Source organism: Poeciliopsis prolifica, unplaced genomic scaffold (genome assembly GCF_027474105.1).
Source record: "Poeciliopsis prolifica strain line A6 unplaced genomic scaffold, Auburn_PproV2 SCAFFOLD069, whole genome shotgun sequence".
Lineage (NCBI taxonomy): Eukaryota > Metazoa > Chordata > Actinopteri > Cyprinodontiformes > Poeciliidae > Poeciliopsis > Poeciliopsis prolifica.
In genome coordinates this window covers 1,160,103-1,177,500 of record NW_026562444.1, presented here as the reverse complement: position 1 = coordinate 1,177,500, position 17,398 = coordinate 1,160,103, and the positions used below count along the sequence as shown (strand labels likewise).

General features: G+C 46.3%; 1 protein-coding gene across 1 annotated transcript in view; it reads right to left on the bottom strand.

Moving 5' to 3' along the window:
- LOC129351696 (disks large homolog 1-like) overlaps nt 1-17,398 on the bottom strand; it is a 61,721-nt gene that overhangs the window by 38,409 nt on the left and 5,914 nt on the right. The window contains 2 exon segments of the mRNA XM_055020628.1: nt 6,246-6,317; nt 7,781-7,944. Of these exon segments, the coding sequence (XP_054876603.1) occupies nt 6,246-6,317; nt 7,781-7,944 (236 nt within the window).

The window sequence follows — 17,398 nt, the reverse complement described above, 5'->3', positions numbered from 1 at the left end:
GTTCCGAGGCAGCGGGAAGAGATCAGCCCGGCAGCAGCAGCACCTCCTGCCGGCCTCTACCCGGGCCGGGCCCTACCCGGGCCGGGCCCTACCCGGGCCGGCCCTACCCGGGCCGGGCCCTACCCGGGCCGGGCCCTACCCGGGCCGGGCCCTACCCGGGCCGGCCTCTACCTCTACCCGGGCCGGGCCCTACCTCTACCCAGGCTCTACCTCTACCCGGGCCGGCCTCTACCCGGGCCGGGCTCTACCTCTACCCGGGCTCTACCTCTACCCGGGCCGGAGCGCGTTCCCACCGGACAGCCTGCTCCTCCCTCCCCGGCCCGCCTTCATACCGGACCGGAGCGCAGCGGGACCAGAACCCCTCTGACTTTTCCGTTGCTCAAGAGCCAAGACGCGTTCAGTTGCTGCCACACAGCTCGGAATTGTCATCACTCACACACCGTTTTAAAGGGCTAATATGATGTAAAGTCATCTTTGAGCTTTCCATCATCATGTTCTCACACCTGGAGTGTTGACTGGATTTTATTAACGTTAAGAAATCCTTTAATCTCTATGGAAACCACTCAGCTGACTTAAACACCTGGGTGGACCTAGCCCCGCCTTCAAGACGCAGCTCTGAGTTACAGTTTCTCCTTCACACAGCAGCCCTCCTCCACTCAGCTCCTTCAGACTAGCCAGCAGCAATTAGCAACAGCTGGTGGACCTGCTGAGCTCATTAAAGGAGCTGCTGGCAAAAATGTTAAAGAGTTAATCAAGGAGCCATGTTGACAGGCAGACCTTCAAAAAGAGCAAGAGTTCTTAAAGAGACAGGGGCCTAAATTCAAGGCCTTAAATTACAAAGTAAAATTTCTTCCAAGTCATGTTTGACATGTTCAGCATTTTTATAAGAACAGAAGATTATATAGTTACTTAATTGTGCTATAAAATGGTTCGATGAACCTGGGACACAAAATCCTGCCCCTTTAAGGAGAACAGGAACAAATGTCTCCCTAATTTGTTGAAAGTAAATGAAATAAAAATAATTTTAAAACAGACAGTTAATGAAATAGAAGAAGCTGGAAAATATGCTAAAAATCATAAAGCTTCTGAAGACTCAAAAATAATAATACTGATAATTCACCACAAACAGACGTCCTTTAATTAAAATGTCTAACTGAATGATCAAATTTAAGATAATTCCTCTCCAAAAAGCAGTTCAACCTCTTTAGAAAACTTGAATTTCGTTCTGGAGGCCAGCCCACTTTGGGGAGGGTCAGAACCTCCCTGGGTCGGTTCTGACCCGGCGCCGCCTCAGGGTGGAGGTGAGACAGAGCAGCTCTGATGCTGCGACGCTCCAGCCTTTGTTCTTCATCGATAAACTGCTTGGAACCAACATGATGACTAAACGCCAAACGGCTCAGGAGGAGGAAGAGGAGCAGGAGGAGCAGGACCAGGAGGAGGAAGAGGAGGAGCAGGAGGAGCAGGACCAGGAGGAGGAAGAGGAGCAGGAGGAGCAGGACCAGGAGGAGGAAGAGGAGGAGCAGGAGGAGCAGGACCAGGAGGAGGAAGAGGAGGAGCAGGACCAGGAGGAGGAAGAGGAGCAGCAGGAGGAGCAGGACCAGGAGGAGGAAGAGGAGGAGCAGGACCAGGAGGAGGAAGAGGAGCAGGAGGAGCAGGACCAGGAGGAGGAAGAGGAGGAGCAGGAGGAGCAGGACCAGGAGGAGGAGCAGGTGTAGAGGAGCAGGACCAGGAGGAGGAAGAGGAGCAGCAGGAGGAGCAGGACCAGGAGGAGGAAGAGGAGGAGCAGGAGGAGCAGGACCAGGAGGAGGAGCAGGTGTAGAGGAGCAGGAGCTCCAGCAGCGCCACACAATCATTCACACTTTCATGAATCAGTCATGCGGCTGCGCCGCCGTGTGCGCGCATCATCATCATCATCATCATATGGCGTGTTACATGGCTGGTTATGCAACAGTCCACAGGAAGTGATGTCAGCAGTCTCAGATGTCCCTGTCCTTTGTTTCTCCTGTTTATTGTAGAAATGTATCGGCAGTTTGGCTCTAATAGATCATTTTCTTTGATTCTAAATCAGATCAATAGATGAATTATTGGCAGCCATGACAGAATTGAAAGACGTTCCTCTTTGGTTCTGAGAACCCAACCCGGATCTGATCGGTTCCGGTTCCACATGGACGGATTTGCTCTATTTCTTCATTGATGCAATATCTTTGCAGTCGGCCTGATTCAGAACTATTGTTATAATAGATCCATAAATTATTGCTGCAGATGATGATGATGATGATGACAATGATGATGATGATGACGATGATGATAATGATGATGATGACGACGATGATGATGATGTTTTGGGTCCATTGCCCAGAAATATGACGTAATAAAGATATAAGAACATTTTCTCAAAGATCAATAAACTTTATATTCTCATGAACATTTAACACTGGAAGACATTTTAAAATAAATCAACAAGACAGAAACAAATCAAATGAATTATTCTGACTTTATAAACAACATTATACTTAAAGAAAATGTTGGTTGAGTCCTGAGCTCCAAACTGAAGAGTTTTATCATCCAGAAAGAGGAAAGTGATCAATTATGCAAATGGAAATTATTGAGTTCATTTTAATTTATCATGCAATTAATTGATTTATTGCTTATTACTACAGGCCCAGTTGGAAGATTATTACATTCAACTGTCACAAGTTCATTTCATGCAAGAGTTGACAAAAAAAATGTTTTTTTAAAGAATATGAAACCATATCAGTTACTATGAGCCAAAAATAAATACGGTACTAAAATGTAGTTATTTTTAAAGGATTATTGTTTGTGTCACTAAATTGTGATCAGTAAATCAGCAATCAGCTAGTAAGTCTGTTCTGCAATCGATTGGTAGTGACTCCATCCTCCACTAGGGGGCGTTCGCCTGCAGAGAACAGAAAACTGCTCTGCTGGGTTTTAACAGCAGAACTTTAGTCCAGCACAGATGAGCCGACGTCGTTTTAGCCACACAAACTGAAAACAGTGGATTTAGAAATGTTTAGGTTGCTGCTGGATGACAGAAACCTGGTGGCTGGGAGAAGCAATCTGATGATGAGCCGCTCATCACTGCTTGCAAATACCTTCAGCAGAACCAGGAGTTTGTTTTAAGCTCTGCGTCCATCTGTACATTTATTTTATTTAACACACTTCTGTATTTTTTAACTTGTTTTCAGAAGCGTGTTTTTTGCGGTGTAAATAAACTGACCAGATTTTTGCTTTGGAAAAACATTTTGTTTTAGTTTGTGAGTTTTTATTGACCTTTCCTTTCCATGTGTGAGTTGTGATTGTTCAGAGCAACGCGGCGTCTCGGTTGTGTTGCTGCTCACACGTCGTCGGTCTGCAGAGATCAGCTCATGTTTGATTCTCCGGGCTTCAGCCGAGCTGCTGCAGTGAAACTCCTGATCTCTGCTGGAGAGCAGCAGCCGGGCAGCGTCGGCTCACATCCAACAGCAACCACAACATTAACAATCTGATCGTTCTCTGGAACGGGACTCAGAATTATTCATGACAAATTTGCTTATTCACAAATGTTTCCTTAGAGAACATTGGAAATGTAGTTCAGGAGCAGCAGCTCTACTGAGGGTCAGGTGACCGCTGCAGGCGGCAGTTATCAAAAACAATCAATGTTTTGATATGATTGATGCTATAAAGTCAGAATTGACTAATTGAGCCATTTAATTTCCCACAGCATCACATCAGCACTGCAGACACTAAGCCCGCCCCTTCACCTGGCCAGTCCTGCTGCTGAAGCCTGATAGTTTTATGATTTATTATAATTTGTTCTTTAAGTTCATATTGAAACAGAAACAATCTCAGGAAACAGACTTCATTTGAAAATCATGACGATCAAAACAGAACCCATCAGAATCCAGACAAACGTCCTGCTGGGCTGACGACACGTTTCCCTCCAGAACCAAAAAGATCATTTCTAGATTTGGAAAAAAATAAAAGCAGCTTCACCCCAGAAACAGGTTACAGTTCAGAACCTCCAACACGGGCCCACCAGAACCGCTCAGACCCAAAAACATGAAGCAGGTGAGAAAATGGCTGTTTCTGCCGCCAGATATGAAACCACACAAAGCAGACCTCCACCCTGACCCCAGTCCAGCTCCAGTCTGACCAGAGGACGGCCACCAGTCCAGCTCCAGTCTGACCAGAGGACAGCCACCAGTCCAGCTCCAGTCTGACCAGAGGACGGCCACCAGTCCAGCTCCAGTCTGACCAGAGGACAGCCACCAGTCCAGCTCCAGTCTGACCAGAGGACGGCCACCAGTCCAGCTCCAGTCTGACCAGAGGACGGCCACCAGTCCAGCTCCAGTCTGACCAGAGGACGGCCACCAGTCCAGCTCCAGTCTGACCAGAGGACATCCACCAGTCCAGCTCCAGTCTGACCAGAGGACGGCTCCTGGAAGTCGGGGTCAGGCTGAAGGAGGATCATCCTGATCCGATTTGAAACAGTCGGGTTTCTGCAGAAGTTTCCTCCATGAGGTTTTGCTGACCACCGTTTGCTTTGAGGCACCGGCCTTTAAGGACTTTGGCCAATCAGCTGTGAGGATCTCGTGTGTTTGGGTCGTCACCTCGGTCGTGCAGATGTCCGTCTGAAGCTACATGGTAGCCATGCTGGCCCACAGCATGACCCTCCCCTTTGTTGCAACAGTTGAAAGACTCTGCTTTGGTTCTGATCCGCATTCAGTTGGGAACATCTTTCCAGATCTCCAGCCTCCTTCAAGGCGGCACCAGGACGGTTCTGCTGTCGGCAGCGGCCGTCCTCCTCCGTCGACTCAGAACTCCATCTAAAGCAGTTTCCAAGCAGCCGATGACCTTTGTCCTCCAGGTCTTCATCCTCGTGACCTTTGTCCTCCAGGTCTTCATCCTCGTGACCTTTGTCCTCCAGGTCTTCATCCTCGTGACCTTTGTCCTCCAGGTCTTCATCCTCGTGACCTTTGTCCTCCAGGTCTTCATCCTCGTGACCTTTGTCCTCCAGGTCTTCATCCTCGTGACCTTTGTCCTCCAGGTCTTCATCCTCGTGACCTTTGTCCTCCTGGTCTTCATCCTCGTGACCTTTGTCCTCCAGGTCTTCATCCTCGTGACCTTTGTCCTCCAGGTCTTCATCCTCGTGACCTTTGTCCTCAGGTCTTCATCCTCGTGACCTTTGTCCTCCAGGTCTTCATCCTCGTGACCTTTGTCCTCCAGGTCTTCATCCTCGTGACCTTTGTCCTCCTGGTCTTCATCCTCGTGACCTTTGTCCTCCTGGTCTTCATCCTCGTGACCTTTGTCCTCCAGGTCTTCATCCTCGTGACCTTTGTCCTCCAGGTCTTCATCCTCGTGACCTTTGTCCTCCAGGTCTTCATCCTCGTGACCTTTGTCCTCCAGGTCTTCATCCTCGTGACCTTTGTCCTCCAGGTCTTCATCCTCGTGACCTTTGTCCTCCAGGTCTTCATCCTCGTGACCTTTGTCCTCCTGGTCTTCATCCTCGTGACCTTTGTCCTCCAGGTCTTCATCCTCGTGACCTTTGTCCTCCAGGTCTTCATCCTCGTGACCTTTGTCCTCCAGGTCTTCATCCTCGTGACCTTTGTCCTCCTGGTCTTCATCCTCGTGACCTTTGTCCTCCTGGTCTTCATCCTCGTGACCTTTGTCCTTGTAGTGACTCAGGTCTTCACAGCCTCCATCTTCATGGCTTTCATTCTCACTCCTTGTGACTTGACCCTCTTCCTGACCTCATGTTGACCCCTTGCAGAGGGAGGCAGGAAGTTGGACTGCCGTCTTTGAACTGAACGGACGTCGTGTGAGAGACGCTGAGCGTAGAGGAGGACGATAACCCGACGTTATGGAGGAACTGCTTCAGTAAACCCGTCCTTGATCCTCTGCAGAACCGGGACCGCCCTGCGGACCGGAGCTGAACCGTTCCGACCCAACAGCACCAACCAGAATGAATGAAGCACAATGAACCCTGAACGCCTCACGGACCGCATCAACGAGTCGCTGACGGTTTGACGCCACAACATCCAGAACTTTCTGTGAAACCAGAGGAGGTTCTGATCCGGTTTCACGCCGGTCCAGACGATGCTGCCATCAAACCACAGCGACGCACTGAGAGCCCAGAACCCTGCAACCCGTCTGATGGTCCGAAGCACATGAGGACTGGATGGGACATGCGGCGAGGTGGACGACACCAACAGCCCCTCCCACCAACAGCAGAGTCCGGTTCTTACCTGGCCGTCATGGCGGGGGGACAGCTTGGCCTGCGCCAAGGTGTGCAGGATTTCGTTAAGGAGGGGGGACTCCTACGGAGGTCAGAGGTCGTTTACAGTCAGAGGAAGCAGGAGACAGAGAGAGAGAGAGCATTCAATGACAACAAGAAGCAGAGTGGGTCAGAACCTCCAGCCAGAACCTCCAGCCAGAACCTCCAGCCAGAACCTCTGGTCTGGACCTGAGGAGATGGACATCAGATCAGCTTTACCTTTGTCCTTCAACTCAACCATCATCTCCATGTTCATTCAACAAACCCAGACCGGTTCTGTTCGGAGTCAGTTAGCCTCCAGAACCATCCAGAACTGGGTTGGAGGAGGCAGAATCAGCAGCAGAACCACCATTAGGTCCAGACTTGCATCTCCTCCTACTTTCAACCCTGAGGTGTTACTGAAGCGTTTTACTGCCGGGTCAAACTGAAACGGGTCCACAGGTTCTGGTTCCTCAGGTTCCCACCGACCCGGCGGTTCCACTGTGGTACCATAAGGAGGACTTAGATTGATCCTGCATTTCCCCTTTGTGGGACAAAACGTTCAGTCAGGAATCTGTTCAAAATATAGAATCTGTTCATATTTATGACTCATCAAAAAAGAATCAGTTCAGAGTTAGGAATCTGTTCACTTTCATAAATAATTCAGAAATGGGAATGTGTTCAAATGAACAATTTTCAGACCACGTAAACACTGAGACCCGGATCGGCGCATCGGCCAGATGGATCAGAACCTCCAGCTGTGATGGCTCAACTTCTCAAAGAGAAGAAAAACCTTCAGTCAAAAATCTCCCGTCTTTAAATAACTCCCAGTAATCCCAGTATTCCCAGTAATCCCAGTAATCCCAGTATTCCCAGTATTCCCAATACTCCTGTACACGCAGGACCAGAACAGTTTCCCTGAGAACCGGACCTGGCCGGTTCCGAGGCATCAATCTGAGCCTCCTCTTCCTGACAGACAGCAGCTTTCGGTTCTGCAGCGTTCCTCTAACGTCCGACCCAACAGAACCACAGAGACCCGGTGGCATTGCGACCTCTGCCAGATTACCCATAATCCCAGAAAATCATGTAAACATGGGATTATGTGACGGGAAGAACCCGGCCGTCCACTGCTGTCATGGTGACGGGTCGCTGGTTCTGATGGTCGGGTTCCAGTTGGACCGCTTGTTTACAGACAGGAGCTGCTGCCACTCATCCTGCTCACCAGAACCAGAACCACAGCAGGTCCGATCTGCTCAAAACAGCAGGAAGTGACCCGGTTCTGAGCTTCAGAGCCAGCAGATGGAGGGGAACCAGGCTGGACCCGGTTCTGCTCCTGTCACTTTAAACAGAACCAGAAGCATCAAACGTGGACCCAGCTCCCCGTGGAGCGGCCGGTCGGCGCCGGTCCAGTTCTATTTAAACTCCTCTGATCTATTTTTACTGCTGCTATTTTTACGGCGGCAGGACGGGTCCGTTCGGCTGGCAGCAGACGACGAGCGGCGGCGCCAGTTCTGGCCCGGTTCCTACCTCGATGCTGGTGCTAAGGCTGGGCAGCGTCTCGGAGGTTCCGGTCGGGCTCTGCAGGCTGGACAGGTCCCACAGGTGGAGGGGCACGCCAGGCTCCGCCCCCCGGGAAGACTCCGCCCACCTCTGGTTGTCCAATAAGGTCACTTCGTAAAATTCCTGGATATCTGTGAGGACAGAAAGGAGAGTCCATCAGAACCGGGACCGGATCCGGGACAGAGGTTCTGCTGAACACAGATTGTTTAATGATGCTAACATCAAAGGTTCAACGTATAATGGCGAACCGACAGAAACCAGAGAGGAACGAGACTGAACTAAAGAACTGAACTAAAGAACTGAACTAAAGAACTGAACTAAAGAACTGAACTAAAGAACTGAACTAAAGAACTCAACTAAAGAACTCAACTAAAGAACTGAACTAAAGAACTGAACTAAAGAACTGAACTAAAGAACTGAACTAAAGAACTCAACTAAAGAACTCAACTAAAGAACTGAACTAAAGAACTGAACTAAAGAACTGAACTACAGAACTGAACTAAAGATCTGAACTAAAGATCTGAACTAAAGAACTGAACTAAAGAACTGAACTAAAGAACTGAACTACAGAACTGAACTAAAGAACTGAACTACAGAACTGAACTAAAGATCTGAACTAAAGAGCTGAACTAAAGAACTGAACTACAGAACTGAACTAAAGATCTGAACTAAAGAGCTGAACTAAAGAACTCAACTAAAGAACTGAACTAAAGAACTGAACTAGACTTAGACTTCCTTTATTGTCATTGTACAAAAAAAACACAAGGTGAATCTTGACAACGAAATGTCGTTACTTTGCTACCAGTGTAGCAGAGCTAAAACCTTAAACTACACAATAAATAAATACAATACAAGTGCCATAGAATACACAGGTTCAGTGTTGTGAACAAAACTAAACTAAAGTGCATGTATTGACCATGTCCATGGGGGGGGATTTGGTTTGTGTGTGTGTGTGTGTGTGTGTGTGTGTGAGTGTGTTTGTGTGTGTTATGTGGCGTTAAGCAGTCTGATGGCCCGGGGGAAGAAACTGTTCAGTAGTCTGGTTGTTCTGCACAAGATGCTGCAGAACCTTCTTCCAGACGCCAGGGGGGAAAACAGTCCATGGTTGGGGTGGGTCGGGTCGGAGAGGATCTGGTGAGCGCGAGATAGGCAGCGCCTCTCTGCGATGTCCTTGATGCAGGGGAGCAGAGCCCCCGTGATCTTCTCCCCTGTCCTCACCACCCTCTGTAGAGACTTCCAGTCAGAGGCCCTGCAGCTCCCAGACCAGATGGAGATGTAGCTGGTCAGTTGGCTCTCGATGGTCCCTCTGTAGAAGGTCTGAAGGATGGGGGCGGGAGGGATGCTCTCTTCATCCCACGCAGGAAGTGCATGCGCTGCTGGTCCTTCTTCACCAGTGAGGAGATGTGGGGAGACCAGCTGAGGTTGTCGTTGATGTGCACCCCCAGGAACTTGGTGCTGCTGACGACCTCCACTGCTGAGTCGTTGATGAGGAGTGGTGTGTGTGGGTGGGTCTGGATTTCCTGAAGTCTACGATGATCTCCTTGGTCTTGTTGACATTCAGGATCAGGTTGTTTCCTCTGCACCAGTCCACCAGATGCCGCACCTCCTCCCTATAGGCCGTCTCGTGTTGTTGTCCGGATGAGGCCCACCACTGTGGTGTCGTCCGCGTACTTCAGGATGTGGTTGGATCTGAAGTGTGGACGGCAGTCGTGGGTCATCAGGGTGAACAGCAGGGGGCTCAGGACACAGCCCTGAGGGGTGCCGGTGTTCAGGGTGATGACATCAGAACTAAAGAACTGAACTAAAGAACTGTACTAAAGAACTCAACTAAAGAACTCAACTAAAGAACTGAACTAAGAACTGTACTAAAGAGCTGAACTAAAGAACTGAACTAAAGAACTGAACTACAGAACTGAACTAAAGATCTGAACTAAAGATCTGAACTAAAGAACTGAACTAAAGAACTGAACTACAGAACTGAACTAAAGAACTGAACTAAAGACTGAACTAAAGAGCTGAACTAAAGAACTGAACTAAAGAGCTGAACTAAAGAGCTGAACTAAAGAGCTGAACTAAAGAACTGAACTAAAGAACTGAACTACAGAACTGAACTAAAGATCTGAACTAAAGATCTGAACTAAAGAACTGAACTAAAGAACTGAACTAAAGAGCTGAACTAAAGAGCTGAACTAAAGCTGAACTAAAGAACTGAACTACAGAACTGAACTAAAGAACTGAACTACGGAACTGAACTAAAGATCAGAACTAAAGAACTGAACTAAAGAAGCTGAACTAAAGAGCTGAACTAAAGAGCTGAACTAAAGAACTGAACTAAAGAACTGAACTACAGAACTGAACTAAAGATCTGAACTAAGATCTGAACTAAAGAACTGAACTAAAGAACTGAACTAAAGAACTGAACTAAAGAGCTGAACTAAAGAACTGAACTAAAGATCTGAACTAAAGATGAACTAAAGAACTGAACTAAAGAACTGAACTAAAGAGCTGAACTAAAGAGCTGAACTAAAGAGCTGAACTAAAGAACTGAACTACAGAACTGAACTAAAGAACTGAACTACGGAACTGAACTAAAGATCAGAACTAAAGAACTGAACTAGAGCTGAACTAAAGAGCTGAACTAAAGAGCTGAACTAAAGAACTGAACTAAAGAACTGAACTACAGAACTGAACTAAAGAACTGAACTACAGAACTGAACTAAAGATCAGAACTAAAGAGCTGAACTAAGAACTGAACTAAAGAGCTGAACTAAAGAGCTGAACTAAAGAGCTGAACTAAAGAACTGAACTACAGAACTGAACTAAAGATCTGAACTAAAGAACTGAACTAAAGAACTGAACTAAAGAACTGAACTAAAGAACTGAACTAAAGAACTGAACTAAAGAACTGAACTAAAGAGCTGAACTAAAGAACTGAACTAAAGAGCTGAACTAAAGAGCTGAACTAAAGAACTGAACTAAAGAACTGAACTACAGAACTGAACTAAAGAACTGAACTACAGAACTGAACTAAAGATCAGAACTAAAGAACTGAACTAAAGAACTGAACTACAGAACTGAACTACAGAACTGAACTAAAGATCTGAACTAAAGATCTGAACTAAAGAACTGAACTAAAGAGCTGAACTAAAGAGCTGAACTAAAGAGCTGAACTAAAGAAATGATCTAAAGAACTGAACTAAAGAACTGAACTACAGAACTGAACTAAAGATCTGAACTAAAGATCTGAACTAAAGAACTGAACTAAAGATCTGAACTAAAGATCTGAACTAAAGAACTGAACTAAAGAACTGAACTAAAGAACTGAACTACAGAACTGAACTAAAGAACTGAACTACAGAACTGAACTAAAGATCTGAACTAAAGATCTGAACTAAAGAACTGAACTAAAGAACTGAACTACAGAACTGAACTAAAGAACTGAACTACAGAACTGAACTAAAGAACTGAACTACAGAACTGAACTAAAGATCTGAACTAAAGATCTGAACTAAAGAACTGAACTAAAGATCTGAACTAAAGATCTGAACTAAAGAACTGAACTAAAGAACTGAACTACACAACTGAACTAAAGAACTGAACTACAGAACTGAACTAAAGATCTGAACTAAAGAGCTGAACTAAAGAACTGAACTAAAGAACTGAACTAAAGAACTGAACTAAAGAACTGAACTAAAGCTGAACTAACTGAACTAAAGATCTGAACTAAAGATCTGAATTAAAAACTGAACTACAGAACTGAACTACAGAACTGAACTAAAGATCTGAACTAAAGAACTAAACTAAAGATCTGAACTAAAGAACTGAACTAAAGATCTGAACTAAAGAACTGAACTAAAGAAGTAAAGAACTGAACTAAAGAACTAAAGAACTGAACTAAAGATCTGAACTAAAGAACTGAACTAAAGAACAAAAGATCTGAACTAAAGAACTGAACTAAAGAACTAAAGATCTGAACTGAAGAACTGAACTAAAGAACTGAACAAAAGAACTAAAGAACTGATCTACAGAACTGAACTAAAGAACTGAACAAAAGAACTAAAGATCTGAACTAAAGAACTGAAGTAAAGAACTGAACTAAAGATCTGAACTAAAGATCTGAACTAAAGAACTGAAGTAAAGAATTGAAGTAAAGAACTGAAGTAAAGAACTAAAGAACTGAACAAAAGATCTGAACTAAAGAACTGAACTACAGAACTGAACTAAAGATCTGAACTAAAGATCTGAACTAAAGAACTGAAGTAAAGAATTGAAGTAAAGAACTGAAGTAAAGAACTGAACTAAAGAACTGAACTAAAGATCTGAACTAAGGAACTGAACTACAGAACTGAACTAAAGATCTGAACTAAAGAACTGAAGTAAAGAACTGAACTAAAGAACTAAAAAACTGAACTAAAGATCTGAACGAAAGATCTGAACTAAAGAAGTGATCTACAGAACTGAACTAAAGAACTGAACAAAAGATCTGAACTAAAGAACTGAACGAAAGAACTAAAGATCTGAACTAAAGAACTGAAGTAAAGAACTGCACTAAAGAACTAAAGAACTGAACAAAAGATCTGAACTAAAGAACTGAACTACAGAACTGAACTAAAGATCTGAACTAAAGATCTGAACTAAAGAACTGAAGTAAAGAATTGAAGTAAAGAACTGAAGTAAAGAACTGAACTAAAGAACTGAACTAAAGATCTGAACTAAGGAACTGAACTACAGAACTGAACTAAAGATCTGAACTAAAGAACTGAAGTAAAGAACTGAACTAAAGAACTAAAAAACTGAACTAAAGATCTGAACTAAAGATCTGAACTAAAGAACTGAAGTAAAGAATTGAAGTAAAGAACTGAACTAAAGTACTGAACTAAAGAACTAAAGAACTGAAGTAAAGAACTGAATGTTTTCAACAGGAAACACAGATGAGGTACTGAACTACAATACATAATAACAACAACAGTAACAATAATAATAAAAAAAAGATAATCTGGAGCTGAAATAAATAATTAAATATTTTGCAATTTATTATTTTTTCTCCCATGGTTCTGCAGTTTCCATAGCAACATTTCTTGGTCTTTCAGACTCAACTTCCCAGAATTCCTTGCTTTTCTGTGCAGCTTGAAATATTATCGAAACTAAAACATTTTACTGGAGAATATTTCTACCGGAAACAAAATAAAAAATGGAAACTTATTTTTGTCTCTTTCATTCTGACAGAAAGAAACCTTTTTGATTTGACACGTTTATTTTTCAGTAAATATGTTTTAGAGTAAATAAGTAATCAGAGTTTTAGACCCAGAGAATCGTTCACATGACCACAGAACATGTGCATAGTTAAAACATAAACGGAGGGAAAAACTCAGTCACTGAAATAAAAACTTTCTATATTTAATCGTCATAGTCAGTGAATATTCATGTCTCAACTTTTCCCCTGAAATACTGTTGATCTCAGTTCCTCTATTAATATAAAGACAGAAACCATGAGGGAGTCAAGAACTGGGAGAGTAAAGGACAGAGGGAACAGGAAGGACAACCTGAAACTTTACACAACTTTTGATTTTTCATCTTCAGGATTAGAAACATTTCATGGCCTCCAGGGGGCGACGGTGAGCAGAGAGCAGTCTGAACATCCCTGAAACTTTTAGCTCCTCAGGAAACTTCAGGCTTTAAGATGAATCTGACTCCATGTCCTTTAGGCCCGCCCACTCTACGGCACAAACAGCGCTAACTGACGAGCGCTAACCCACGAGAGCTAACCCACGAGAGCTAACCGACGAGCGCTAACATACGAGCGCTAACCGACAGCTCCTAGCCGACCTGCTGTCGCATCCATCTGCTTATCAGAAATATGATGACGATGATGATCTTCAACTACTTTCTGCTTCCATCACCTTCACACGGATCGGTTCTGACCCGCTGGACCAGAACTTTCCGACTGGATTTCAGAATCTGGAGAATCCTGGACCCTGATTCCTCTTCATCACCACCATGCATGATGAAGAGGACGGAACCGGGCCTGCAGCAGCTGGAGGAGGCCCAGTTCGACCCAGTTCAGGATTTTTGGAGATACTGGGCGTCCAGAATAATCAGCGGAGCGTCCGAGGGAAGCCCGGACCGCTGCAGATGTTCCTCATAAAGCCCCAGATCACCACTTCAGCAGCTCTTCACCGGAACCACCAGGCCAGAACCCGGCCCTCTGACCAGAACCACGGCGTTTTCAGCCCAGAAACCACGGAGCGGATCTATTCCGGGCCGGAGCGGCGTGACGAAACCAGAATTTTCACCAGCTGCTGCGTTCCTGAGGGCTTTTACAGCCCGTCGTTTCCAGAGCGGTTCTGTTCTATCAATAGAACCGGCACCGGCTCCGTTTTACTGCATGAGGATCAGCGTTACTCACATCCTCCGAACCCGACCCATCAGTCAGAACCGGACCAGCTGGAGTCAGCAGAGCGCTCCAGAACCAAGGCCCGGTCGATCTCAGGGAAGAAGTTCTGCAGAACTTTGACCTTTAGGTTCTGAAAGCTCCTCATAACCACCAGGGTTCTGGTTCCGGATGGAATTGTGTGAAACTCCTGAACGGTTTCATCTTTCAGGGCGTTCAGTCGGACGATTCCACCCTGGAGTCCATTTATCTCCTCTTCAGAGACCCAGGAGGTTCTGCCCGACCCGGGTCATGCAGGTTCTGCCCGACCCGGGTCATGCAGGTTCTGCCCGACCCGGGTCATGCAGGTTCTGCCGTTCTCTGCAGCGCCACCTTCAGAGACCCGACAGAAACAGCCCGTACGATGAAGGTGCTGCACGCTGAGCAGAACATGGAAGGTAGACCCGGATCCTTCAGCGGAACCGGACCAGAAGAAGAACCGGGTCACTGTTCAGGTCCGGGTCACTGAACAATGAGGAACCGAACCTGAAGCGGAACCGGGTCGAGGGGGAACTGAGACTCGGATCAGGAAGTGAAACCGACTGAATGTTGGGAAACCAGAGAAGAAATGAACCAACCGCTGACGGGTCAGAACCTGCTGACGGGTCAGAACCTGCTGACGGGTCAGAACCTGCTGACGGGTCAGAACCTGGACCTAATGAGACATCAGAGTCCTGACAGCCAGTAGAACCGCCACCACCTGCAGCGGTTCTGGTCCAAACTGTGGGAATGTTGAGAAACATGAGTGTTTGTGTTCGGAGCCATCTGTTTAGCAGGAACCGGGCCAGCGGAGCCGCTGCTGGGGGATTACAGGCTGGAGGTAATCATCATGTCCACAGAGGGATTACACCGGGCCCGGCCCGGCCCGGCTCGGCCCGCCGGAGGCAGAGGGGGGATTGGACACTGAGGTAGAAAATTAATTTTCAATAAACAGGCCTGGAAGACGGGTCGGGCAGAACCAGGAGGTTCCTGAAGGAACCAACCAGATATGGGCTGAGTGGTCCAGTCTGGGTGGTTCTGGTTGGTTCTGGTGTGAAACCAGCAGAACCACCCAGATTACAGATCTCCTTTTTGCTGGTGATGTGGTTCTGCTGGTTCAGGGTCCGCTGGAGGAATCCGGTCCTGGAGCGGCTCGGTCTCTACCTGGAGGACTTCCTGAGTGACCAACAGAACCAGAACAGAACCAGGTCCAAACAGAAGGTTCTGCCTTAAAAACCAGGTGAGCAGGTCCAATCATCCCGACCCGTCACCGCCGTAACCTCAGAGGAAGACGGCGGCGCCGTCCAGACGGGTCAGGATCGGGTTCTTCATCCCGTCCATTAATCACATTAGCAAATTAATTTGATTAAAGTTCAGCGGATTGAAGCTCCAGAGTTCAATCTGACAAACGGACCTGATGAGTTCAGACAACTGAGCCCATTACGCTCAGAACCGCCGCAGATCGGCCCGGTTGGGTCCGACGCAAACGGATCAGCACCAGATGTAAGGCAGAAATCTGGGAACGCGCTAAACTACTCCACTCCTGGTTCTGGTTCTGGTATCAACCGTCTCTTCTGGACCGGTTCTATCCCAGAGCTGGAGTCCAAACAGAGACATTCTAGTTGCAATTTCTACGCAGAAACACAGGAAGTCTGGATCTATGTGACGCAGAACCAAAGATCCCATCAGAACCAAAGATCCCATCAGAACCAGACGGAGGTAAAGAGGCAAAGACAGAAAACCTGGAAGTTTCAGGATCAATCTTCCAGGATTTCTGACATTTTAGAGAGAGAGAATGAATGGATGATGGATGGATGATGGATGGATGATGGATGATGATGGATGGATGATGGATGGGTGGATGGATGATGGATGGATGATGGATGGATGATGGATGGATGGATGATGGATGGATGATGGATGGATGGATGGATGGATGATGGATGGATGGATGATGGATGGATGATGGATGGATGGATGATGGATGGATGATTGATGGATGGATGGATGATGGATGGATGATGGATGGATGGATGGATGATGGATGGATGATGGATGGATGATGGATGGATGATGGATGGATGGATGACGGATGGATGGATGGATGATGGATGGACAATGGATGGATGATGGATGATGGATGGATGGATGGATGATGGATGGATGGATGATGGATGGATGGATGGATGATGGATGGATGATGGATGGATGGATGGATGGATGACGGATGGATGGATGGATGGATGATGGATGGATGGATGGATGGTGGATGATGGATGGATGATGATGGATGGATGATGGATGGATGGATGACGGATGGATGGATGGATGGATGATGGATGGATGGATGATGGATGGATGGGATGGATGGATGGATGGATGATGGATGGATGGATGATGGGATGGATGATGGATGATGGATGATGGATGGATGATGGATGGATGATGGATGATGATGGATGGATGGATGATGGATGGATGGATGGATGATGGATGGATGGATGGATGATGGATGGATGGATGATGGATGGATGGATGATGGATGGATGGATGGATGGATGATGGATGGATGGATGATGGATGATGGATGGATGATGGATGGATGATGGATGGATGATGGATGATGGATGGATGGGATGATGGATGGATGGATGATGGATGGATGGATGGATGATGGATGGATGATGGATGGATGATGGATGATGGATGATGGATGATGGATGATGGATGGATGGATGGATGGATGGATGGATGATGGATGGATGGATGATGGATGGATGATGGATGGATGGATGGATGATGGATGGATGATGGATGGATGGATGATGGATGATGGGATGGATGATGGATGGATGGATGTGGATGGATGATGGATGATGGATGGATGATGGATGGATGGATGATGGATGGATGATGGATGATGGATGATGATGGATGGATGATGGATGGATGATGGATGGATGATGGATGGATGATGGATGGATGGATGAGATGGATGGATGGATGATGATGGATGATGGATGGATGGATGGATGATGGATGGATGATGGATGGATGATGGATGGATGATGGATGGATGGATGAGGATGGATGGATGGATGATGATGGATGGATGGATGATGGATGGATGGATGGATGATGGATGGATGGATGGATGATGGATGGATGGATGATGG